Here is a 27,167-nt window from a genome sequence, read left to right as displayed (position 1 = left end):
GATATACATTAGACTTTACAGAAGAGGAGTTGGGCTGTGATTTACTTTCATTTTTAATTTTGAAAAACACTTGAAGTAAGTTGAATATTACTGAATTAAATGACAAAATTTTCCTTGTGTAAAAGACATTAATGTTTCAACTTTTCTCTGTAATGTTTCACGACACTTGAAATGAACATCTTGTACCATAAAAAAAGCTAACTAACTGAATAGCGACTATCCTAGGTGTCTAGCCATATAGATACATTTTTTTTCTGGACAAAGCTGTTTAGAAGATAAAATATAAAATGGTAGAATGCTTTTGACCAGAATGCATGAGTAAGGAAATAGAATTGCGAATTATGGCTCTAATTTGCTTGACTGTCAATATAATAGAGGTTATAATACTTAAAAGTTGGTTCTTGAAAGTTGAATCCTTTAAGTAACGAATAAAACCCCCAATTTTCATCTACAAAGCAGTGGTCATTATCTCAGAGAGAGATTTGGAATAGTTTTCTAATCCACTTTGTAACAGATACTGTACCAGGGACTTTCATAAGCTGCATAAGTTAATTATCACTATGACTCCCTGAGGTAAAGTAAGCATTGTCTTCAGATTCTTAAAATGAGGAATGAAGCAGATTAATTGTATAACTTGACCAAATATAAGTAATGCATTTGATAAATGGTGGAATTAGAAATTGAACCTAGGCTTGTTTGACTTAGAATTTGATAGTAATCGTTGGTGATGGGGTAATAATAGTCAACCTTTATTGCCGTATGTGTAATACCTACTATAATCTTTAAGACACATTATAAAGAGGCACATCAGACAGATGAGGAATCTGAGACTTAGAAAGATAAAGTAATATGCCCAAGGTGATACAGGAAGTGCTGGGGGCTGGGCTGTAACGTAGATCTACTTGTCAACAAGGTCTGTGCACTAAATAAAGTATCTACCACCCTCGAAAGCTGGCCTTGTTTTCATTGTACAGACTTGGTTCTAGCACAGACTCCAAGAATAAGAACACATGTAGTTTGACAATATCTGTCAATCTATATATTCAAATTACATTTCATCATAAACCCGTTTATCAGCTAAAAATTATATCTGTTTCATCCATATCAATTTAATAACCATTCATGGAGATAAATTGATTTATCAACTAAAAATTTTTTTGGTTTATATTCAGATTATTTCCTACTGTAAAGAAATTAGTATTTGTGAAATCAATTACTAAAGAACTGACACAACATTTTAACTTGTTGCTTATCATCTTGGTTGTGTGTTGAAGGATTTTAAGATGTTTCTGAATATTGCTATATGAATTATAATCATAGAAGCAGAGTGATAGCAAAAAATCTAGGATGAAACAAAATTTTCTTTTTGATATGAAATATTTATAGTTTCTTTTGTATATACTTTTTCAGATCATTCTCATCTTGGCTGCTACCGACCCAAGGATTATAAGGTATGTAGTGTAAATTTCAGAATGATAATTGTCCTTGCTTTCAGATAGAAGCATAAGTCAGAGATTATTATGGTCAAGAAAATGCACAAACAATAATTGTCATATCATGAATGTCATTATTTTGGCTACACTGTCAACTGGTAGAATAGACTTTTCATTGCATGTCTTCCTACAACTGTTTTGTGGCTTTTGATCATTCATTTGGTTTAATTACTTATTGAATATGTTTTTGTATGTATATGTGCGTGTCTCTGTTAGAGAGATAGACAGAGAAATTGGTTGTTAGTTTTAGTAATACCTCACAGAGTGCTATTTCTAAACTTCAGTCATTCACAGAACATCCTCATAATTTTTGCAATGACTACATATGATTGATCCTATTTTCTTTAAATTCCCTTTCTTTTTATTTCATTGCTATAAATGAAAAATCAATATTACATGCTTTGAATGGAGGATAGTCTTAAAAAATAAAGTGAAAACAAAACAATGTTACTAAATTCTGGCTAGATAATTGTTATTTTTCCAAAGACTCTGAGGCATGCTCTCTATTTCTTAAAATGAGATGACCAATGATAGAGGTATAGGAGGCATAAATAGCTAACTGAAGATTTCTGATTGAAAAATAATTGAAAAGAAAATACGTTTTTTTCCTTTGTGATGCCGTATTATTTAATGTATGTCCATGTGCCATGTAAAATATTCTTGTGTACCATCTCAAATCATTTGGGGTACCATATTAATTATCTGCTATACCGCTAGTAGTTCATGTCCTGTAGTTTGAGAAGTACTGCCTCAGAGTTTGTCTTTTCATCCCTAAATGGAAGCTTCTTGATAATAAGTGTTATTATATTTGGGAAAACAAAGCAAAACAAGAAACATAGCTTTTCTTATAGCTTTGCTTATTACTTGAAAACAATGAATTTCATGCTTGCTAGCACCACATAACATAGAACTTTGCCATGCTTTGAGTGCGATAAAAGAAATAATAGAACAGTTAAGTAATGAGTCAGGGCACTGTATGACTGAGGGCTCAGATCAGCCCGAGTGTCAGAATCATCCAGGTGGAACTTTACAAAAATTCATTTCAGGCCTACTAAATTGAAATCGTTGAGAATGGAGACTGGAAATATTTCATTTTTAACAAGTTTCGAGGTCATTCTTATGCAGCTCTCTTGCCATTTATCCAAGGATTGGCAATTGAGAACCACTACTATAGACTATGAATATAGCACTTACATTATTAGAACTGCCCCTTGAATAGTGTTTGTATGGGTTTGTTTAAGGCTGCCCCAAGAGGAGTGTGGGCCAGGCATAATTCAACTGGTGCAGACCCATCCTATTATGTAGGATTTACTCAAACACACATGTACATATATGTGCCCATTGATGTGTATAATATATATATGTGCGTGCACGCGCACACACACACACACACAAATACACACATCAAAAAGCATAATGTTCAGTGTCTTGCATGGGGCCCAGGAAAGCCTCCTTAGTTGTCCTACCTAAGGGCCAAGCTTGTCTTTGCACATTTCCTAAGTCATGCTTCACAATTTAAAATTATATATATATATATATATATATATATATATATATATATATATATATCTTTGTTTAAAATCCACCTGTCTTACTAATCTGAACATTCTAGAATGGTAAGGACCTTACTGATCTTACTTGTTGATAATTGCCGGTACCTAGCATATTGTCTGCTCTATAGTGTGTTCTTAATATATGTGTATTGTGTGAGTGGATTATGAAGAGAAAACAAGTAAACCAAATATGTGAAAATACAAAATGGAGAGAAAGGGATAAAGTTCATACGATACTAATCTTTGTACTAAGGTAACTATAATCCGGCTCTACTTTGGCTAGTCCTTTTAAAAACAGGTGTATGTATTTAGAATCCTCTTTTCCAAATGAGTTCTTTGACAGAACTGCACTTCCACCCATCTTTAATTCCACCCCCACTCTCACCTCCAGATTCTTCACTTTTATAGGTTTAGAGCAGAAGTTGGTAATTCATACTACCCTTGTTAAGGTAGTGGATGGTTAAGTGAGCTCACAGGATTGTTTTTGCATTCAAGGGGTGGATGTTCATAGAAATACATATACAGCATTGGACACAACTAACTTTTCTATGGAAAGAAGAAAGGATTATTTTTTTATAGGCTCATAGGAGCCGGTTAATATTCAGTTGGTGGAACACTATAGGATTTCTACGAGGAAAAGATTCATGAAGCTGCGAGTGCTTGCAAAAAAATTTCTAGAAAAGTGAGGCTTTGCCTGAATTTGAGAAATATTTTGCATAGGCAAGAGAAGAGAGAGTAGAGTATCTTTAGAAGGAAAGCAACATGAAAAAGATTTGGAGTTTGAAGTAAGTACAGTGTCCTGGGAAAAAGAGAAGCTACTGGTCTGGCTAAAGTGATCATGGCTTTTTAACATCTTTACTTTCTATTTTTCCTGCTTCTCCATATCTATTATATCTCTGCTTCCCTTTTTAATATTTCTCATTGTTCAGTTATACCTGTTCTTTTGGCCAAACTCAACTTTCTTCATCCTAGATACATTATAATCAGCTGTTGTCTCATAAATACTTACACTCTTTCAGTCTCATTTCTTTTTTTGTTCTGTCATTACTGTGCCACGAATCACTTCTCTCCCCCACATTTGCTTTGTGTACAGTAGGCATTCATTTAATACATTTGTTTTCAGTGGAGGTTGTACCATCCTCAAGGTGGCATTTTAGACATTTTTTATTATAATTATTGAGGAGAAGTGCTCTTGATATTTAATGAGTAGGGAAGCTAGATATTCTACAAAGAGGGGGACAGTTCCAAACAATGAGGAATTCTCATGTCCCTCAGGACTTGCAGCTATCTAACTCACTGACCAGTATGGCGGTGAAAAATATGTTAATAATTATTAGAACCAGTCCAACTACATAAACACAATATTTTTACATTGTTTTGAGATACACTGTTTATTAAAGGAATACAAGTATAGTATAAAGATTATACCTTGGTTAAAAATATGTGGTGTACTATAACACCATGATGAAGTCATGGCTGCTTGTTTATTCTCCTGGTTTTCTTGTATGGAATGGTTTATGATCCTCTTACATTGACTCCATTATGTTTTCTGGAGTAGTCACATTTGGGCATTAATGTAGTGACATACATAATTTAAGTCATGTTCCTTTAATTTCTCTTTATACTACAGTTAAGACAATACATTTATTTAAAAGTATGTGTGTATGTAATTTACATTTTTCAATACATTTCACTTAAGGATATAGAAGAGGGTAGTATAAAATATCGGTTTTTTAAAATGAGAGCTTAGTAACCTTGGACTGCTGTAACAAATACCATAGACTGGGCAGCTTAAATGATAGAAATTTATTTTCTCAGCGTTCTAGAGGGCAAGATCAGGGTGCAGCCATTTTGGTTCCTGGTCAGAGCAAGGACTGCTTCTCAGCAACAATTCTCTGGAGGAGGGAAAGATAAATTGTGGTGGAAAGCTAGCTATCTCTGCCTCACCTAGAATGCTTTGTCCCTCCCCACTCCCAACTTCTTTCTTTCTCTTTAAGAAAGATGATGTGACAGAAACTATTATGCTGGAAATAAAAAATTAGTAAAACTCTAGAAATCATCTGTACCCTCATGGATATTTCATAATAGTGACAGAGATAGATATTAACAAAATCACAAAAATCAGTATATATTTGGAACTGATAAATATCATGGAAGGCATGCACTAGCTTAGACGTTATGTACCAGGGGATTTGATCTGGTGAAGGAGAATGGAAAAAGCGTCTTGAGGATGAGTGATGGCCCTTGAGCTCTGAAAGTGAATAGGAATTTGCTACATGAAAAGGAAAGAAGAACCTGTGAGAGGGAAAGGGGAAAATACCATTTATAAAGGTTTAGTGGCTAGGCAAGCTGAAAGACCAGTGTTGCCAGAAGGGAAAGACATGCGTTAGCTGCATGGTATAAATTGAGGCTGGAGTAGTAGATAAGATCAAAGCTTTTAGGCCATGTTGTAGGAATTTTGGTAATTGCCCTAAGTACAACAAGAATAAATGAAATTGTTTTAAACAACAAGGTGGCATGGTTAGATTTGTACTTTGAAATATCACTCTTGATTACAGTATGGAAAATGGATTGGACTGGGAAACAGATGGATACTAGTAGACAAGTCAGTAGGATATTGAATAGTCAATGTGAGAAATGATGATAGCTTGGATTGGGGTGGTAGGAATGGAGATTGATAGCAGGGGAGATATTAGATACTTGGGATTAATGTTGATGGAAAAGTGGACTTGAAAAATGGAAGAGATATACTGTGTTCTCATAGAGAAGGACTCAGTGTCATAAAGATGTCCTTTTACTTAGACTAATTTGAAAATTAATAAGTCTCACTAAAAATATCTCCAGGCTTTTTTTTTTTAAATCCCAGGAACTACGCAAAAATAGCCAAGAAAACTTTGAAAGCAGAAAGCATTGAAAGGAATTTAGCCATGTAAATGTTAAGAATGACTCTTAGATTTCTGATTATCACAACCCAGTGTTGATGACACCATTTATTAAGATAGGAAAATATGTAAAGATGAGGTCGGAGTTCACAGAATTTTTAAACTCTGCTCCAAATTCCTGTTTAATCTTGTTTAGACTTTGGAGAATCTCTGACGATGGCTTTCAGCTCACAAACAGAACAGAGCTTAAAATCAACCATATGGTACTTTTTGTTTTCTGAAGAGGATTAACTTTAAGAAGTTACTTAGCTTTTGTTTCTGAAAGGTCAGATGGGGAAGAAGGCAGATAGGAGGAAGGGTAGGGATCTGAGATAATGGAGGAACACAGAACAGAAGGTAAGAATAGTGGGATGAAGGACATTTCTTTTAAGTTGGGATGTGAGGGTATCTAAAAGAGACAGCTTTCAATTTCTCATTTTTTATTTGCCTCGGCCAGCAAGTCTGAAGCAATTTTTGGAATCTGAAAAATTATTTGGAATTTTTGTCATGCCAGTTAAGAAATGCAGACCATTGGATGTGTGGGATTTTTGCTCCTTTTCATTCTAAGGCATTTTTCAAATGAAGAGTTTTGTTCACATTAAAAAAAAAAATCTCCAAAGTGGCCACTGTAGTTTTAAAATATCCTTGGTGAAGTTATGCTGTTTAGAGCAGTTTATGACATAATACCACAAGGGGGAGACCACCTTGACAGTCTTATTTAGTATTGTCTCTGAAAGGGGAAGGTTAAGGGCAGGTATTCATAGGGTTTTGAAGTCTGGGCTTCAGTGTTTTAAGGTAGGGCTTTTAATAAGGGAATCTAATCAGTAAACTTTGTGATATAAAAGGTTAGGATTAATGGATACAAAGGTTTTAGTGTCTTAAAGTTAAGTCGTGATAAGGAAGGGATTTGTCTGGTTGACTGATCCATTGTCCAGAGAAGAGGACTGTTTGCCCAGATTAAGAACCTATTGTTACAAGAAGGGAGCTGGTTAGTGATTTAGCAGGCTCTTATTGAGAGGTACACGCTCAATGGGAAGGTCCCAAAGCAAATAGTGAAGTTATTTACTCGTTTATAGCTTATTTTGCTGGGCAAGAATTTCCTGGAATTAATGGTAAAGTCAAGTTGAGGTAGGTGGGCCTCAGTTCTTTGTTCTGATAGTTAAGCCATGTGACTGCAGAGTATCAATTCTCAGGTCTCACTAAAGTCAAATATGCTTTCCAAAACATTAATGTGTTACACATTGTTTGTGAGATTTATTCTTAGAAGCCTTATAGTTTTGGTTCCTATTGGAAATAGTGTTTTATGTAAAATTACATTTTTGAGTGTTTTAATTGATTTTTACATAACATTCTTGCCATAGATATTCTTGAGGTTTTTTTTTAATAGAGGAAACGGTACACATCTACAAATAGTGAATTTTATTTCTCACTTTCAAATTATTTCTTTGTTTTAACTTACTAGGATCTTCAATGCAGTGTTGAGTAAAAAGTGGTGATAGTAGATGTGACAGAAACATTTATTGCTTATTGGCTATTCGTGTCCTCTCCATATTTTCAGGGCCTTTTGCAGGTGTTTGGGGCCCTAGTTCTAGTTAATAGGTTGTGAATGGAAATTATGTGGATCCCTTTCCAGGGTGAAGCATAGAAGAACTGCTGTGAACTCTCTCCTGTCACAGTGACAGTAAGGCCTCGTGTTCTAGATGGTACGGGTCTTTGGGGAGTCTTGCAAAGTGTTAACCAAGCCCCAGTTTCCACTGCAGTGCAGCCTAACATGTCACAGCACAGACTGATACACATTCTCGTCGTGGATCACGTCCAAGTTTTCACACCTATGAATGTCATTTGCAGTAGATTTTTGTTAGATATCCTTTAGCACATTAAGGTAATCCCCTTTGAAATTCCTTGTTTGCAAAGAATATCTATTTTTTAATTATAGGTGTATGTTGAATATTATCGAATGCTTTTTTCCAGCATCTGTTGAGTTGATAATTTTTTTTATAGTGGATTAATAGATTTTCTTATGGTAACCCATCCTTGTATCCTTTGAATAAACCCAACTTGGTCATGTTATATTCGTTGTGGTGTTTTTTTTTTAACATTACTTAATTTAATTTTTAATATTTAAGATTTTTTGTCTATATATGGTCACTAGTGAGGATGGTCTGTAAATGCCTTTCTTATACTTTCCTTGAGAAGTTTGGTGGCATTATTATGGTCAAATCGTGAAGTTAGTTGGTAGATGTTTTCCTTCTTTCTTGGGGATAGTTTGTCAGTTTATTCCTTGACTCTGTATATTGGGTTGTTAGTAAGTTGGATTGAGAGCCCATCTTTTGTGGGACTTTCCTTATAGGCATCCTGTGAGGCTTGGGTGGGGGGAGTTTTTCATTTGTTTCTGACGTAGATGCCTCATATGTCTCTGGAATTGGACCCCTACCACTTAATAGCTGTTTGAGTTTGCTTCAGTTTCCTCTCCTGTTAAGTGTAGATAATAAAAATACCTACCTCATAAGGTTGTTGTGAGGAGTAAAGTTATTTATACAAGTGCATAGAGCAATGGCCCAAGAAGGAAGTGCCCCCCACACACACACACCAAGCATTGATATATTTAGGAATTACTTATCATTTTTGTTGCAATATTTTGGAATTTTTTCTAAATTCTTCAACAGTGTAAAGAAAGTGCATCTTCTTTAGAACAAACCAGCTAGTTGAGCATATGGATTTTTAAATTGGCTGAGATAGGAATTGATCATTCACTTAAAGTACGATTCACTAAGGACCGTTCTCAGCAAATTTGAGAAACTGATCTCAGTTACCAAAATCTCAGTTACCAAAATATTTCTCCTTTTTGAGTCAGAACCATACTTTCTTCTTACCATCCTGAAAGTAGTACCTATACAGCACTTCTTTCCTATAGTCCTTATTATTCTCAACTACTTCCCACTATTTCCATTAGAATTATTTGTATTTATTTCTTAAATTTTATGCCCCCGGATAAAAGAGAAATTTTAGAGCATGGTATATAGTACCAGGTACTAAGGAGGTTTTCAACAAATACTTGTTGTACAAGTGAATTTACTGGTTCCCATTATACTTAGGGAAAGTCTTTCTTTCATTAACTTGACCTTGAAGTTACTGTAAATATAAAAATTTTATGGCCATTAATATATTAACTTACTGTATAAGCAACTTTTCTGGAATCTTATTTCATAAGTGTGGTATAACCAAACCGTTATATATCACAGATTTGAAAAGTATGTCATTTACATAATCACATTACATTTATATAATTACAATGAATTTAAAATATGAAATTTTCTTTTCTACTTGTAAAAGTTTTAGATTGGTTAAAAATACTGGGTTTCTTAAAAAATCTTGATACATTTGAATATTTGCAATGTTGGAATTGTTGCATTTCTGAGATCTTAGAAAAGGCATTTAAAGAACTATTTCCGTAACTGTAAAAAAAAAAAAAAAAAAAAGCCAACCTCTTTATGCTGACATATGAGGAAATAAATATTATTGTCTTTCATAAGCCAAGCCCTCTGCTTTATGTGTTCACTAATTTTATTTCATTTATATTTGTTGCAAACCTATAAGATTATTTCCCCAGTTTATAAATAAGGAAACTCAAGCTTAGATAGAGTAAATGACTTTGCTCAGTCACATAACTAGGAGGGATGTGAGCCCACGTCTTTGGACTCTATGCCAGTATTCTTGAGGAGTCATCCAAGAAATGGAACTCTTCTGTAATGAGCCAGAGATAATACTGCATTGGGTTCTTGGAAGAGAAGAAGTAACTTGTGGAAAACTCACAAGATCTATGGAAACATTTCTTTTTTTTTTTTAATTGGAGTGACATTGGTTAGTAAAATTACATGGTTTCCAAGTGTACAATTCTATAATACATTATCTATTAATATATATCACATTGTGTGCTCACCACCCAGAGTCAGTTCTCCTTCCATCCCATGTATTTGATCCCCTTTTCCCTCTCCTACTAATTCCCCTTCCCCCTTCTCCTCTGGTAACCACCAAACTGTTACCTGTGTCTATGAGTTTTTGTTTCTTTGAAACATTTCTTAAACCAAGGCTTAAGGTAAAAGTTCGAAGTGGATTCTTATCAAGGACTTACCCCCTCATTATACCTCCCAGTCCCCCATTTATATATAAACCTTTCCAAGACAAATGTTTACTCTAATTCTATGGAAAGAATACATCCCAGCTGTGTTCCCATCGCACAGCTACTTATTATATGTCTATTTAGTTCTAATTTCACTCCTCGGTGTTTTCTCATTACTCGTTTTTTAATGTCTCCCATTCTGGATTGTAACATCTTTGAGGTCTCCTATTACATTGCTCTTTCCTACCTTGTTCAGTACTTTATACAGTACATAGAAGATGCTTAATAAATGTTGATTGTTATTGAGTTATATCCTTTAAACCATCTACAAGGTACCCTTCCCGTCTCTGATATTCTCTCCTATGACTTTCCTATAGAGATAGCCAAGTGATTGTAGTCATTGTTCATCTGTCCTGGTGCCGTTTTCCCCATTCTGAATGCCCTGTTTCGCCCTTTCTCTACTTACGGCCTTAATTCCAATCTCACCTCCTCCACGAGACCTCCACCGTTCAGATCATTAGAAGTCTTTGAATTGCCTTCTGCAGTTTTTACCATTAGGGTGTATCTGACACTTAGCATATCTCCGTCTCAGTTATCTTTCTACACCCTGTCTCATCTGGATTGTGAGTTCAAATCCCTGTACCTCTCTAGATCTGAGTATTAGCTTGCATGTTGTTCGAGAGATTCTCAGTGAATGTTCTGACAAATAGAGAAAACAATCAGTTGTAGTCACCTAGAAGAGATTTTATTGAAAGCATTGCTGACTAGTTTGGGAAAAATTTTAGTAGACAAACAATGCTCTGCCAGCCAACATGACTCAATTGGCATTGAAATTAATGAAGAGAAAATAATCTCTCTAACATAAGCCAAGTGGTTCATATTTGGACATAGTTCTAGAAACAGCATTATAGTACTTCCCTGCCCCCTTTGCTATCATTCTCTTAATGTACACTTGGATTTGTTGACCATGGAGGTCTCTGGTCTTATTTTTGACATTCACTGTTTTTGCTTTTTGTCTCTCTGAACACTTAATGTTGGAGCAATTTTCAGTTGTTTCTTTTATTCAATCTGCATCACATATTTCTTAGTTATTTGGGACTCTAACTGAGTCATATGAGTTACGTGCTGTTTGGTTCTGCAATGAAAACTTGATTCTCTCAGCTGACTGTTGACTCACCATATGTTGCTATAATTCTGCAAAGCAGTGAAAATTGTAGTATCAATTCAAAAAAGCTGTTGGACCAGTGCAATACATTACTTCTAGTTATTGTAACTCATATATCTAGGCATTCTGTAAGATACTTTAAATAAACTATGGAAAATCTATAAACTAGCTGTTATTAACCCTATTTTACATAGAGGAAAATGAATCTGAGAGAGATTAGGTAGCTTTCTTAATGGTCAAACTGACCTTCTTAACGGTCAAATATTTAGTAAATAGTACTACTACAGTATAAACTGTTGTAGTCCCAGCACTTAACACAGTGACTGTAAGTTTACTATGTGTTAAATGAATGCAGTTCGTCTCTCTCATTCTCTCTTGAACTCAACTCCATATTATCACTACCATTACAACATCAAAGCTGCTCTTGTTGATGTCACTGATGACCTGCCTATTGCTAAAATCCAAAGGTTCATTCTGTCTTCTCTCACTTGACCTATCAGCAATATTTGACTCAATTACTCCCCTTCCTTGAAGTACATTCTTTAGTTCCCTTCCAGAATAACACATTCTATTGTTTTGTTTTGTTTTGTTTTGTTTTGTTTTGTTTGTTCCCTTCTTCCCTGGTCACTCCTCAGTCTGTTTCCTTCTCATCTTCCCATCGCTAAATGATGGCGTATTCCCAAGGCTCAGTCTTCAGATGTTTTTTTCTTTCTATTTATCCTCACTTCCTAGGTGATACTATTTATGTCTTTATCCCGGACTCTTCCCCGGAATTCCACTTTAATATGTTGGCTGGTTAATAGATTAATAGATATGTGGAGCTAAACAGGTCCAAAACCTGTCTCCCAATATCTTACTCTTCTACCCGTTCCAGCTGGAAGGTTAGAACGAATTCATACAAACTCAGCTCTTCCAGTTGCCTGGGCCAAAGACTTTGGTATCATTCTTGACACCCAATCCATTAGCAAATCCTGTTGGCTCCATCTTCAAATTTCCTTCTGCATCTGATCGCTTTTCACCTCCATTGCTCTTACTCTGATGCAAACCAGCATCCTTTTCTCTATTTTGTTGTAATAGTTTCCTAGCTGATTTCCCTGTCATTGCCCTTGGCCCCTCTCTAGACTGTTTTTAGCATAATATCCAAGGAGATCTCATTAATTTTTTTAAAAGAGCCTATTTTCTCTGCTCAGAATAGAAACCTAAATCTTTAAAATCTACCTTTTTGACCATCTCCTATTATTCAGTCCAGCTCTGCTATCTTCCTTGCTATTTCTAATATATCAGACAAGTGCCCACCCCACCCCTCAGGATCTTGGCATTTATTTTTGGGATATTCTTCCCAGCGATGTCTCCATGACTTAGGTCTTGTGGTCTGTAACTACTGAGGTCTTCAGGCCTTTACTCCTTAGGTCTTTGCTAAGACATCCTCTTCTCTATGAGGTCCCCATTGACTATCCTATTTAAAATTATAGCTCCTTCCCTACATACCTCTCCTGCTCCACCCACCAGCACTTCTTATTTCCTTTCCTGCTTTGTTTTCTTCCCATGGTATTTGCCATCCTTTGACATACTACATATTTCACCTGTTTATCTTGGTGTGTGTGTGTGTGTGTGTGTGTGTAAATCTATCACTCGTTACGAGAATATAAATTTTATTAGAATATAAGTTCCACAAAGGCAGGAATTCATAAATTTGTCTATCCTGATTTATTCATTCGTCTGTCTCCAGGACAAATGCAGCAATGTATAAGTATTAGGGCTAGAATTTTGTTCTGTTTGGCCTTGTAACTAAACTAAGCTATTATTAGTTTATGTTTACTTGTGCTTTGTTTTATATGTACACCCCTACCTTTACATCACCCTTACTCAAGAGCTTTTAGAATTGGTAAAGTTTTATAAATTTTAGATGTGGAATGAACAATCCAGATGCATTTAATGTTTAATCTTAAAATGATCACGATGATTGCTACCTTCTGAAATTTACCTTCAAATATTCATGTGGCATTATACATATGTTTTTTTACTTGTACAAAGGATGTGTGTGTGTGTGTGTGTGTGTGTGTGTGTGTGTGTGTGTCTGTTTGTGTTATGTTACTATATTATATGTATACATATATAATTTTTTAAGCAGGTTATCAGGACATCCCATGGGAGAGACTTCGATGACTCTTTGGAAAGGTGTGATGAGTATTTGAGCCCAAGGTCATGTAGCAAGGCCCAGCATTCAGCCAGGACCTTACTAGTGCATTCAGCACCCTCAACAGCACCAAAGCATTCTCCAAGTCCTGTGCTAAATCGAGCTTCTCTCAGGGAAAGGTAATGCTTAGTCTCTATTTCTGTACTACTTTTTTGAGTAATTGTCATTAGCAAAGAGAGGGTAGCAATTATGTATGTGAAATGGTTATTTGTAAAAATATAATTTGATGTTAGGAGGCTTACTTAAATTGCTTTTGTTTAGAACATAGTGTGTATTATATAGCGTTAAATACTCCTCCCCAGCCCAGTTCTCTCAAAGTGAGTATACTGTTAGTGAGTTTATTAATTAGGGTCACTTTAGCCCTAGTTAAGTATTGTAGTTCATAAAAGTGAAAAATAGAGTATGTGATAGGTTTTTTTTTTAGTAGATTCCTAAGTATTTAACATTATAGGCATGGCTCATGCATAAAAATGCAAAAGGGTTATATTTTCCTTTTGGTTATGATGATTCTATATATTGTTGGTATAAAGTACCTGGTTTCCTCAAATAATCTCCCTCCAAATCCTCAAAAGAATCTTAATCATGTAAAGATTCCAGGTCTTCCTCTAAAAATGCTTTTGAAGCCACAGTTAGACTGTAGTTATAATTTGAATATGATAGAAGTAATTCCTCTTCATCTGTTTTTGTTGTTGCTGTTGAATCCATATTGGAAATTCCTTGCCCCGCTCACAAGTAGTTAGTAACAGAACAATAGCTGTCATCAATTAAAAAACAAAACAAGAAAACACCCATCCTGGGTATTTTAAAAATTGTGTAGAAATTTGAAAACCTAACAGATATACCATCAACAACATGGAAGTAAAATCTATTTTTACAGATGATATAAAATAGCTAAAGTAGCACGCTACATTTCTACAACACATTAGGGCCATCAGACTTAATGACAAAGTTTAAATTAACTATAGAGAGTCTATCAAAAGTTCATCTTAAAACTGATGCTTTGAATAAGAGTGTGTCAGTTTGGAGGCTATATTAAAACATCCCTATTCTGAACAAATAGATTTGTCTGTTTTCTCATTAGCCCTATAAGCATTCAAAATGAATATATGGAGGTATGCCAGAGACCCCAATCCCGAGATAGGAAATTTTTATTAATGTTGCTTCTAGTTTATTAGAATCATGCCTGTGGGATCATTGAGTTCAGATAGATAGATAGATAGATAGATAGATAGATAGATAGATAGATAGATAGATAGGTAGGTAGGTAGGTAGGTAGGTAGGTAGATAGATAGATAGATAGATAGATAGATAGATAGATAGATAGATAGATAGATGATAGATAGATAGATAGATAGAGAGAGAGAGAGAGAGAGAGAGAGAGATAGATAGATAGATACAGAGATAGATACAGAGATAGATACAGATATATATGTGTCTGTGTTTATATCTATATCTGTCTATATATATCTGGATCTATAATCTTTAAAAGTGCAAGAGGAGCTCTTGAAAAGAGGTTTTCTGCTAAATTCTGTTCAGTATCGGGATTTTCTTTGATTTCCATGTCTGCTCAGATGTTCAGACATATAGTTGATGCTACTCTCTTTTTACCTGCTTTTAGAATTAAGCACTTGTGGTTTTGTTGATTGGTTCTTTCCAGTGTCTGTAGGTTTTCAAGAATTATTTTACCTTTATCTCTTTGGATATGCTTTTATACATATTATTTTATTTTCTACATTTTCACATACTTTGCAGGACTCTCCAGTTGTTTACCACTATAGTATAATACCAGTTTTAGTCTTGTGTTATTTCATTGTTGTATGTAATTTTGTCCCAGCTTTTGAAGCCTGTCCGTTCAAGGTTGATAAATTCTTTATTGAGGCGATATTCACATTGTTTTCATTGAGGATTGCTAAAGCCAGTGGTCCTTTTTTCATGTTCAGTGCAAGGCATGGCTTAGAGTAAATAGTGTCATTTAGACATTTATTTTGATGCTGGATAGTAGATGTGGATAGTAATTCTAATACATGTTAAACAGTATGTATTTTTTCTGACTTGAAGAAGGTTGAGGTACTTTTAATTTTGAATTCATCTAAATTAATTAATAAAATTTTAGGGGTACTCTGTAGAGTAGATAAATTTTATTGCTCTCACTAAGGGAAAACATTTCTACTTTGAGTATATTTTCAAAAAAAGTTCTAGATTTAGACTATAATGGAAAATAAAAGACCTTTGAGACGTACCACAAGGAACCAAAAAAAAATTGTTTTTTTTGGCACACTCAGCACCACATCTTTAAATATAAGACATTCTCCGATCTGGCGTTTTAGGTCACTGAGCAATATACTTATAGGGTGTTTATGCAATCCATTGGAATAATAAGCAATTTAAACTGATTGAAATGTAGATTATATGTCTCAGGCAAAATTGGGAGTATGACTGAACATACAGCTATAGGAGTTTATCTCGGTAAATAGTCATTAAAATTAATTTTTTTCTGAAATTGCTGTAAAATACTAAATCTTTAATAATGTATATGAATAAATAGACTTTTAAAAACTCTGTCAGTGACTCTAAGTAAATGAATTTCTCTTATTTATAGTGAAGGTTCTTTTTGCTTTAAGCCCATTTTAAAAATACCTCCAAGAGAGTTAGCACGCCATAAAATGGTTTCAGTTTTGATAAGTGTTACATTTCAGAAGCAGTTTTCTCCTCAAAGTAGAAATATTAATATTATGACTTATAATTTATATTCAGCTGTAGAGTTATTGCTAAAATACTAGCGAATCTAATTAAAAAGTTGCTAATATTCTTTTAAATCGTGCTTAAGGTTTTGATTTTTGTAAATGGAGTTAAAGATCGTTAGGCAATCATTTCTTATACCACAGCACAGACTAGTGGATCCTCTCACAGTTTCATTGAAGAGATCCCATTGGAACTACATACGGATCTCAGACTTTCAAGATGTGTGACAAATAACACAGTTTGCCAGTATGTTTGCAGAGATGCAATAACACTTCCTTTCACAAACGCAGGAGATCAAAATTTAGATAGAGTTGATCATCCGTTAATGATTACGTTCTTTAAAACAGATTATGTAAATCATTTATCCTGCTTAATAGTCTGTACTCTCTGTAAACATACAAAATTGTAACTTTTTAAGAACAGATTGGGAGATGAAAAGGCAAAGTTTCAAACAACCTGTTAGCATTTCAGTACTCATTCCTCTATAAAGGTATTATCAATAGCATTTCATGTAGAGGTACTCTAATCACAGAGATGTAGAAATTTTAATTATGACTTGTATAAAACAAATAAAGTAGCTTAATTTGTACTCAGGTCAGTTTTGGGTTTGGGAAGGGCATAAGAAAGAGAAATGGTTGCTTTATTGTTCGACATCTATAATTCCAACACTCACATTCTAATAAAATTATTTTTCTTTCCTATTTTTAAAAACATACAGTTACATCATAGCAGAGACTAGACAAGTGATATTGTCTGTCCTGAGATGTGAACACTCAATTTTTATCTTCCCCTGTATGATTTATTTATTTATTTGTTTATTGAGGTATAATTAACACAACATTATAATAGTTTCAGGTGTACAAGATGATGATTCGATATTTGTATTGTTCCCCTGTATGCTGAAGGAATAAGAATATGACAGGATTATAAATATTTTCATCTATAATAAATGTTTTGTTTCATTTCACAAAATTAGTTTTATTTTTCTGTATGCTAAAAGGAATTTGTTCCACATAGTTTGAGTATGATTAAATTACTGGGAAATAACTAATTTTAAACGCCCTCTACATGGAATTATTGTTCTAATATGAAAAATCTATATCTTTAGGTAGAGATAGAGCTCTAAAGAATTATGTATGGAAATTATTAAAATGGTCAGATATATGGATATGTCTTCCAAATGCATGTCAAACTGTATTGTTAAGACTATTTCTTGAACATATTGTGAGGACTTAATACTACAGCGGGCAATTAGTGCCTGATTTTATATCTGCCTTTCAGCATTGGCCAAAGGAAGAAAATATGTTATTCTAATCTTTATATGTTATAAGATAGGGATATGAAAAAAATGACTTTCAGTGTCTGGCATTTGGAATGATTTTTTTCTCTCCCTCTAGCTACAAGTCACCTTTGTTTTTTATGCCTACAGATTCCATTCTGATTGGTGTTCATCTTCAAACTGCGATGAGATCCATGATCGGGTAAAACATGTCTTGAAATCACATCAGGCTCATCAAAGACATTTATATGTTAGTTCCTAAAATTTTCTCTTGAAGGCTTTTTATAACTGGGCATGAAAACCACCCAAGATGCTTAAAAGTTGCAATATTTAATCACTGGGAAGGAAAATATAAAGCCTCCATACCTAATTTCCTGCTTGACGTGAGTCCTTATACAAAATGTTTGACACAGATCATCTGGACTATAAACAGTTAGTGATAATTATCTCCTAAAGAGTCAGTAAATAGTGACTTTATATTTTTTTCATGGCCTTCAAAATATGTGGCCCAGTACAAAGCAATTTCATATCCTGGAAATAGGTTTGCTTCTACGTGGTAGAATTTGGGAAGGGGTGAGGAAATATGTATTTTGAAGAAACTTCTCAGCTAATTTTTATGTTAATTAAATATTTAAAAGAGGAAAAGAAAGGGCAGGTCTATGAGGTTTAATATTAAGAGAACATCAATATGAGAACATTTTCTGAGATAAGGAAAAAAATAACAAACATATAAATGACAGCTAGGAAATACAGTATATTCTTTTTGTGTTTGATTTCTTGTTTCATTTAGTAGTTTTAAAAACAATTATTTATTATGAGTTTCACGTTGGGAATTAAGCCCAGTCCTGAATTATGGGTTATGCGACATTGGCACCAGTTTGTACTGTTTTAAGTTTCTATATGCATAATCTTTTTTAATTAAACTTGTTTTCAAAGTATATTATACGTATAGAATATACAAAAATGATAAGTAACAGTGTCATGAATTATAATAAAATCACCTCATATAAACTGTCTACCAGATCACAAAACAAAACGTTATCAGCTCTGCAGAAGTCCCTACTTTTTTCTCACAGGTATTGCCACTCTGAGGGTAAACATTATCCTAACTTCTAATAGCAGGATTAGTATTGTGTGTTTGGATCTTTGTATAAATGAGATCCTACAGTGTCTATTCCTTTTTTTTACGACTTGTTTCACTTTGTTTTTACAATTCAGACATTTTTGCAATGCAGACATCTTGTTATATGTAGCAGTAGTTCTTCACTCTTGCTGCTGCATGGTATTTCATTATATGAAAATACTACCATTGATTTACTCATCCCTCCTGCCAACATTTGGATTGTTTCTGCTTTTGGAGCTGCTATTAGAAGTTTATGCATGTCTTTGGGTAACTCTGTGTACATTTATTTGGATACTCACCCACCAGTGGAATTACTCCATCATAGGGTATGTGTCCATTCAGCTTTGGTAGATACTGCCAGAGATTTTTCAACAAATGACTTCAACAGTTTATACTATCAGTACCAGTGTGTGTAAGTTCTGCTTGTTCCACATCTTCACTGCAACTTGGTCAGTTGTGTGTGTGTTTTCATTTTGTTTAGCATTTTATCACTTAATGGTTTTAACTTGCTGCTTCCTGATGACAACGAATATGTTCATTGATCATTGGGATATCCTCTTTTGTGAGCATTTGTTCAAGTCATCTACCCATTTTTGCACTCATTGTCTCCCTTTCTTTTTTGGCTTGTTAATAATTCCATATAGATTCTTTATATGAGTTCTTAATTATAGCCATATGTTTTGCATTTTTCTTTTCCCACTCTGCATTGCCTTTTCAATCTCTTAATGGTATCTTTTTTTATGAAAAGATGTTCTTAATTCTAATGAATCTAATTCTTTTTTTGTTTGTTTTTGATTAGCATTTTAAGATTTTTTTGTCTACTTCAAGTCTTTGTCCTTTATATTTTTCTAAAGGCTTTTTGGTTTTTTTCCACATTTAACTATATGATTGGGTTGGAATTATTTTTTTTTCTGTATGGTGAGTGGTAAGTAGGTTTCAAGTTTCAAGAAAGGTTCAAGGGGTGACGTCATAGGAATGGCAGCAGCGAGGTGGACTTCTTGCTGCCGGAACTTACCACAAATCGAACATCTGTAACCCATCAAAGGACTCTCTGCTCATCACACAGAACAGCTAAGACTCTCGTATGAGGATTACAAGAAGGCCCATTACTTGCCCTTCTTGTATTGAAGGGCAAGACTCAACATACCCAGAGGCCAACTCCAGACCAAACCAGAGTGACCTACAAGTGACACACCCAGAGGGAATTCTCTACAGGCACAAGAGCCATAGGGGCCAAGCCTCATTTGAGTAGTCAACCCTCATGCAGCAGATCATCTGCTGTGGGCAGAGCCAAGTCTCACAACTAACTGCTCAGCCTAGGAGTCAATCCCGCCTACTGACAAGCCAAAAGCAATTAAAGATCAACTTTAACAGGACAATATACACAACACAAGAGTCACCTTTGGAGCACACGCAGAGGAGAACAGGGAAGTGGTGCAAGTCAAATATAAAGGACACATACTACCTAAGATAACCCAGCAAAAACCAAGAACCCTAGGGGATCTACGTAATACATCGAAGCAAGCACAGAGAGTCAGCCAGAATGGGGAAACAAAGAAACATGTCCAAAGTAAAAGAACAGAAGAAACCTCCAGAAATGGAACCAAATGAAATAGAGGTAACCACCCTATCAGAGACAGAGTTCAGAACACTAATGATAAGAATGTTTAAGGAGCTTAGTGACGACATAAAGAAGGATAGAGAACTCATAACGAACAACCAGTTAGAACTAAAGAATACAATAATTGAAATAAAGAACACACTTGAAGGAATTACCAGCAGGTTAGATGAAGCAGATGATCGAATCAGCGACTTAGAAGACAAATTAGCAGAGATCAAACCGAACAACAAAAAGAAAAAAGAATAAAAAACAATGAGGATGGTTTAAGAGACCTCTGGGATAACATCAAGTGCAACAACATGTGCATCACAGGAATACCAGAAGGTGAAGAGAGGGAGCAAGGGATTGAGAATATATTTGAAGTTATAATGTCTGAAAACTTCCCTAACCTGGTGAAGAAAACTGACATACAAGCCCACGAAGTGCAGAGAGTTCCAACCAGGATAAACCCAAAACAGGTCCACACCAAGACACATGATAGTTAAAATGGCAAAGGTTAAAGACAAAGAGAGAATCCTAAAAGCAGCAAGAGAAAGACAGAGGGTTACGTACAAGGGAACTCCTATAAGACTATCGAATGACTTTTCTACAGAAACATTGCAGGCCAGGAGGGAGTGGCAAGAGGTACTCAAAGTGATGGAAAACAAAGGCCTACAACATAGATTGCTTTATCCATCAAGGCTATCATTTAAAATTGAAGGAGAGAGAAAATCTTCCCAGAAAAGAATAAGTTAAAGGAATTTATTACCACGAAGCCAACATTGCAGGAAATATTAAAAGGGCTTCTGTAAACAGAAGAAAGATGAAAGCAATCTAACTACAAATTTAAAAATTGGTAATAGCTATGTACCTAGCAATAATCACTTTAAATGTAAGTGGATTAAATGCTCCAATCAAAAGACATAGGGTGGCTGAGTGGATAAGAAAGCAAGACCCTTGTATATGCTGTATACAAGAGACTCACCTCAGATCAGAAGATACACACAGGCTGAAAGTGAAGGGTTGGAGTGAGATGTTTCATGCAAATGGAAATAAGAAAAAAGCTGGAGTTGCAATACTTATATCTGACAAAATAGACTTTAAAATGAAGAATATATTAAAAGACAAAGATGGGCACTATATAATAATAAAGGAATCGATCTGACAAGAGAACATAACCCTAGTAAACATCTCTGCACCCAACATAGGAGCACCTAAATATATAAAACAGATATTGACTGACATAAAGACAGAGATCAACAGTAATACTATCATAGTAGGGGACTTCAACACACCTCTGACAACAAGGGACAGGTCTTCCAAACAGAAAATCAATATGGAAACAACAGCCTTAAATGACATTGGACCACTTGGGTTTAATCGAACTTTTCAGAGCATTTCACCCCAAAGCTGCAGAATGCACATTCTTCTCAAGAGCACATGGAACATTGTCCAAGATAGACCACATGTTAGGCCACAAAACAAGTCTTGATAAATTTAAGAAAATGAAATCAATTTTCTTCTCTGACCACAGTGCTATGAAATTAGAAATCAACTACAGGAAAAAAACTGGAAGACACACCAATTCATGGAGGCTGAATAACATGTTATTAAATAATGAATGAGTCAACCATGAGATCAAGGAAGAAATAAAAAGATATCTCAATACAAACGAAAATGAAAACACGACGACCCAAAATCTATGGGATGCAGCATAAGCAGTCCTAAGAAGGAAATTCATAGCATTGCAGGCCTACCTAAACAAACAAGAAAACTGACTAATCAACAGTTTGTCTTCACACTTAAGGGATCTGGAAAAAGAACAGCAAAATAAGCCCAAAGGGAATACAAGGAAGGAGATAATAAAGATCAGAGTGGAAATAAATGAAATAGAAACCAGAAAAACAATAACAAAAGATCAGCGAATCCAAGAGTTGTTTTTTAGAAAAGATAAACCAAATCGACAAACCTTTAGCCAGACTCATCAAAAAAAAGAGAGGACCTGAATTAATAAAATCAGAAATGAAAGAGGAGAAGTGACAACAGACACCACAGAAATACAAAAAAAATGTAAGAAATTACTATGTGCAACTATATGCCAACAAATTAGACAATCTGGAAGAAATGGACAATTTTCTAGAAGCATACAACCTTCCAAGGCTAACTCAAGAAGAAACGGAAAACCTGAATAGACTGATTACCACCAGGGAAATCGAATCAGTAATCAACAAGCTCCCAACAAACAAAAGCCCTGGACCAGATGGCTTTACAGGTGAATTTTACAAAACATTTGAAAAAGAATTATCGCCTATTCTCCTCAAGCTATTCCAAAAAAACCCAGAAGGAGGTAAGGCTCCCAAACACTTTTTATGAGGCCACTATCACTCTGATCCCAAAATCAGACAAAGACACTACAAAAAAAGAAAACTATAGGCCGATATCTCTAATGAACGTAGATGCAAAAATCCTCAACAAAATATTAGCGAACAGAATTCAGCAATACATTAAAAAGGTCATACACCGTGGTCAAGTGGGATTCATTCCTGGTATGCAAGGGTGATTCAACATCCGCAAATCAATTAATGTGATATACCACATTAACAAAATGAAAAATAAAAATCATATGATCATATCATTAGATGCAGAAAAAGCATCTGACAAAATCCAGCAGCCATTTATGATAAAAACCCTTAATAAAATGGGAATAGAGGGATCATATCTCAACATAATAAAGGCCATATATGATAAACCCACAGCTAACATCATACTCAATGGGGAAAAGCTAAAACCATTCCCCTTAAGATCAGGAACAAGGCAAGGTTGCCCACTTTCTCCACTTCTATTCAGCATAGTGCTGGAAGTTCTAGCCACAGCAATCAGACAAGAAAAAATAAATAAAAGGCATCCAAATCGGTAAGGAGGAAGTAAAATTGTCATTATATGCAGATGACATGATACTATATATAGAGAACCCTAAAGACTCCACCAAGAAACTATTAGAGCTGATAAATGAATTTAGTAAAGTAGCAGAATACAAAATTAATATTCAGAAATCAGTTGCATTTGTATATACCAATAATAAAATATCAGAAGGAGAAATTAAGAAAACAATCCCATTTACAATTGCTTCAAAGACTATAAAATACTTGGGAATAAATTTAACCAAAGAAGTAAAAGATCTGTACTCAGAAAATTATAAGACACTGAAGAGAGAAATTAAAGAAGATACAAATAGATGGAAACACATACCATGCTCATGGATAGGAAGATGTAATATAGTTAAAATGTCCATACTGCCTAAGGCAATATACAGATTCAAAGCAATTCCTATCAAACTACCAATGGCATTTTTCACAGAAATAGAACATATAATCCTAAAATTTATATGGAACCATACAAGACCCTGGATCGCCTCAGCAATCTTGAGAAATAAGAACAAAGTGGGAGGTATAACGATACCAAAACAGCATGGTACTGGCATAAAAACAGACATATAGATCAATGGAACAGAATAGAGAGCCCAGAAATAAATTCATGCCTATATGGTCATTTAATCTACGATAATGAAAGCAAGAATTTACTGTGGGGTAAAGAATCTATTCAATAAACGGTGCTGGGAAACCTGGACAGGCACATGTAAAAAAAGCTGGACCACCTCCTTATACCATATATAGGAATAAATTCAAAAGACTTAAATGTAAGACCTGAAAACATAAAATTCCTCGAAGAAAATATAGGAAGAAACTTTACAGACATTACCCGGAGTAAGATTTTTACTGATATATCCCCTCGGGCAAGGGAAGTAAGAGAAGAAATAAACGTGGGATTACATCAAACTGAAAATTTTTCACAGCAAAGGAAACCATCAATAAAACAAAAAGGGATCCTACTGAATGGGAGAAGATATTTGCCAATAATATATCCAATAAGAAGTTAATATCACAAATTTATTAAAAAAACTCACTCAACTCCAAAGAAACAACCCAATTAAAAAATGGGCAGAGAACATGATGAGACATTTTTCTAAAAAGGACATAGAGATGGCAAACAGACATATGAAAAAATTCTCAACCTCACTAATCATTAGAGAAATGCAAATAAAAACTACAATGAGATACCACCTCACCCCAGTCAAAATGGCTATGATCAATAAATCAACAAACAACAAGTGCTGACGAGGATGTTGAGAAAAGGGAACCTTTGTGCACTGTAGGTGGGAATGCAGATTGGTACAGCCACTATGGAAAACAGTATGGAGGTATCTCAAAAATCTGAAAATGGAACTATCTTATGATCCAGCAGTTCCACTCCTAGGTATCTATTTGGAGAAATCCAAATCTCTAATTCAAAAAAATTTATGCACCCCTATGTTTATTGCAGCACTATACACAATAGCCAAGACATGGAAACAACCGAAATACCCATCGGTAGACGACTGGATTAATAAACTATGGTACATTTATACAATGGAGTATTACGCAGCCATAAAGAAAAAAAGAAATCTTACCATTTGCAACAACATGAATGGACCTAGAGAACATTATGTTATGTGAAATAAGTCAGACAGAAAGAAAAATACCATATGATCTCACTTATATGTGGAATCTAAAGAAAAAAATAAATGAACTAATCAGAAACAGTCTCAGAGACATAGAGGAAAAACTGAGCGTTGCTAGATGGGAAGGGGAGGTGAGAAAAAGGGGGAAGGTGAGGGGATTAGAAAGCACAGTCAGTAACCACAAGATGGCCACGGGGATACGAAAGTCAATTTGGGGAATGTAATCAATAATGTTGTAAAGCTTTTGTAGGGTATCCAATGGACACTTGTCCCGTTAGGGAGACCACCTCAGGGATGATGTAGATGCCTGATCACTGCAGTGTACACCTGAAGCTGAAGCTGAACAATAATGAATGTCAACTACAATTTTATATATGTATATATATAGTTACAAGAAGTGGAGTATAGCATTAGCAATAGAGACAGTGGAATTGTAATAGCTGTGTGCGATGTCAAAGGGATAGTGGATGGGGTAAGGGGTTTGTCACTGTGTGAGGGATATAAATGATAAATGTCTAACTGTTGTTCTGTGCACCTGCAACTAATAAAAAGAAAAAAAAAGAAAGGTTCAAGTCTCATGATAGTGGATGTATCTGTTTTTCTAGTTCTGTTTTATTTATTTTGAAACTGTGTCATTGGTTGAATACAGATTTCAGACTGTGATCTGAAACGTTTATTGTGCAGCTTCCCGCTTCATCTCTAGTGTTATTCCTTGTTTCACAGTGTTTTGTCTGATGTTAGTATAGTTATAGCAGCTTTCTTTTGGCTTGTATATGAAAGGTGTATATTTTTCCATCCTTTGTGTTTTATCATTATACTTAAAGTGCATATCTCATAAATAGCACATGAGCTTTTTTTTTTAAATCAAAAATGAAAATTTAGAATTTTTACGTCAATTGATGAAACTTTGTTTGGATTAATGAGTATTTTTTGCCATTTACTTTCCTTTTTATTAACTTGTTTATGTTTTTAATATTCTGTCATTGGTTGCCATACAGATTTTAACATGCATACTGACAAATTATTTCTTTGTTGACTTCCCCAATAATATTGGGATCTACACACATTTAACTCTTTTAACCCACCTCCTTTTTTGTATATTACTGTGAATTTTAATTGTACATATATAAAACAGACAAGAAATTTTATTTGTATAGTAATTTTTATTCATTTTAACCACATATTTACCCTTTCTATTATTCTTCATTCTTTCCTGCAATTCCATGTTCCTACCATGCTTCCCCAAAAGTAAGACAATTAACTCTAATGCGTCTTTTGGAGCAAAAAACAATATAAGACTCGGTCTTATAACAATATAATATAAGATCCAGTCTTATTTTACTATAAGAACGGGACTTATATAAGACCGGGTCTTATATTAATTTTTGCTCCAAAAGACGCATTAGAGCTGATTGTCCAGCTAGGTCTTATTGTCAGGGAAACATGGTATCTAGATTCTAGAGTTATTTTCCTTCTGCTTGAAGAATTCCCTGTAATACTTCTTTTCCTTCTTCTTGAAGAATTCCCTGTAATACTCCTGGCTGTGAATTCTGATTTTGTTTGCTTGAAAACATCTTGGTTTTACTTTTATGTAAGATAGTTTTATTGCATATAAAATTCTAGGTTGGTAGTTATCTTCTTTGGCATGTTAAAGAAGCCATTCCATTGTCTTTTGGTTTCTTTCATGTCTGTTAAAAAGTCAGCTGTTATTCCCTTGATATAATGTGGGGGGTTACCCCATTGCATTTAAGATTTGGTCTTCAGTTGTCTTATTATTATATACCTTGATATGGTTCTTTTGGATTAATTCCATGTTAAGTTTTCAGAGCTTGTGAAACTTGTAGTTTTGGAAAACCCATAGCCATTCTTTTTTTAAATATTGCTTCTGCCCCAATATCTCTACTCTCCCTCTGGAACTCCCAATTACATTTATATAAGATCTTTTTACTGTATCGCATATGGATATTATGTTTATTTTGATATTTTTAATTCTTTTTTATCTCTCTCAAGTTTGGGTATTTTCTTTTGAAATGTCCTTTAGATTGCTAATCCTGTCTTCTGCTCTGTATACGTTTCTGTTAAAACTATTTGAAACTTCTTGAAAGATATAACTTGAAAAGACAAACTGCCAAAATGAACTCAAGAAGAAATAATCTCAATAGTTGTATATATATTAAAGAAATTGAATATGATGTTAAGAATCTTCCATGAAAGTAAACATTAGGCCCAGATGAAGTCTCTGGTGATTTGTAGCAAACTTTTAAGGAAAATATGATATCAATCTTACATATTCCTAAAAATGAAAGTAAAACTTCCCAAGTGATCTGATGAGGTAAACATTTACCCTAATGTCAAAACCAGACAACAGCATTACAAAAAAAGAAAAAGACCTAAATCACTCATGAACATACATATG

At 34.5% G+C, this 27,167-nt stretch overlaps 1 protein-coding gene across 4 annotated transcripts in view; it reads left to right on the top strand.

The window, feature by feature from the left end:
- The window catches only part of SPATA6 (spermatogenesis associated 6), a 97,996-nt gene that overhangs the window by 52,464 nt on the left and 18,365 nt on the right, over nt 1-27,167 (top strand). The window contains exons 9-11 of one of the 4 annotated variants that reach the window (XM_019710877.3): nt 1,411-1,451; nt 13,384-13,568; nt 17,621-17,672. In XM_019710877.3, the coding sequence (XP_019566436.1) occupies nt 1,411-1,451; nt 13,384-13,568; nt 17,621-17,672 (278 nt within the window). Of the gene's footprint in view, nt 1-1,410; nt 1,452-13,380; nt 13,569-17,620; nt 17,721-27,167 lie in introns of all 4 variants that reach the window. The other 3 variants (XM_019710875.3, XM_019710876.2, XM_019710873.2) reach the window with 3 other exon arrangements.

Source organism: Rhinolophus sinicus, chromosome 14, assembly GCF_057876585.1.
Source record: "Rhinolophus sinicus isolate RSI-liver-muscle chromosome 14, RSI-T2T, whole genome shotgun sequence".
In the NCBI taxonomy this organism is placed as follows: Eukaryota; Metazoa; Chordata; class Mammalia; order Chiroptera; family Rhinolophidae; genus Rhinolophus; species Rhinolophus sinicus.
Note: the sequence above shows the minus strand (reverse complement) of the source record. Positions and strands in the feature narration are given on the sequence as shown.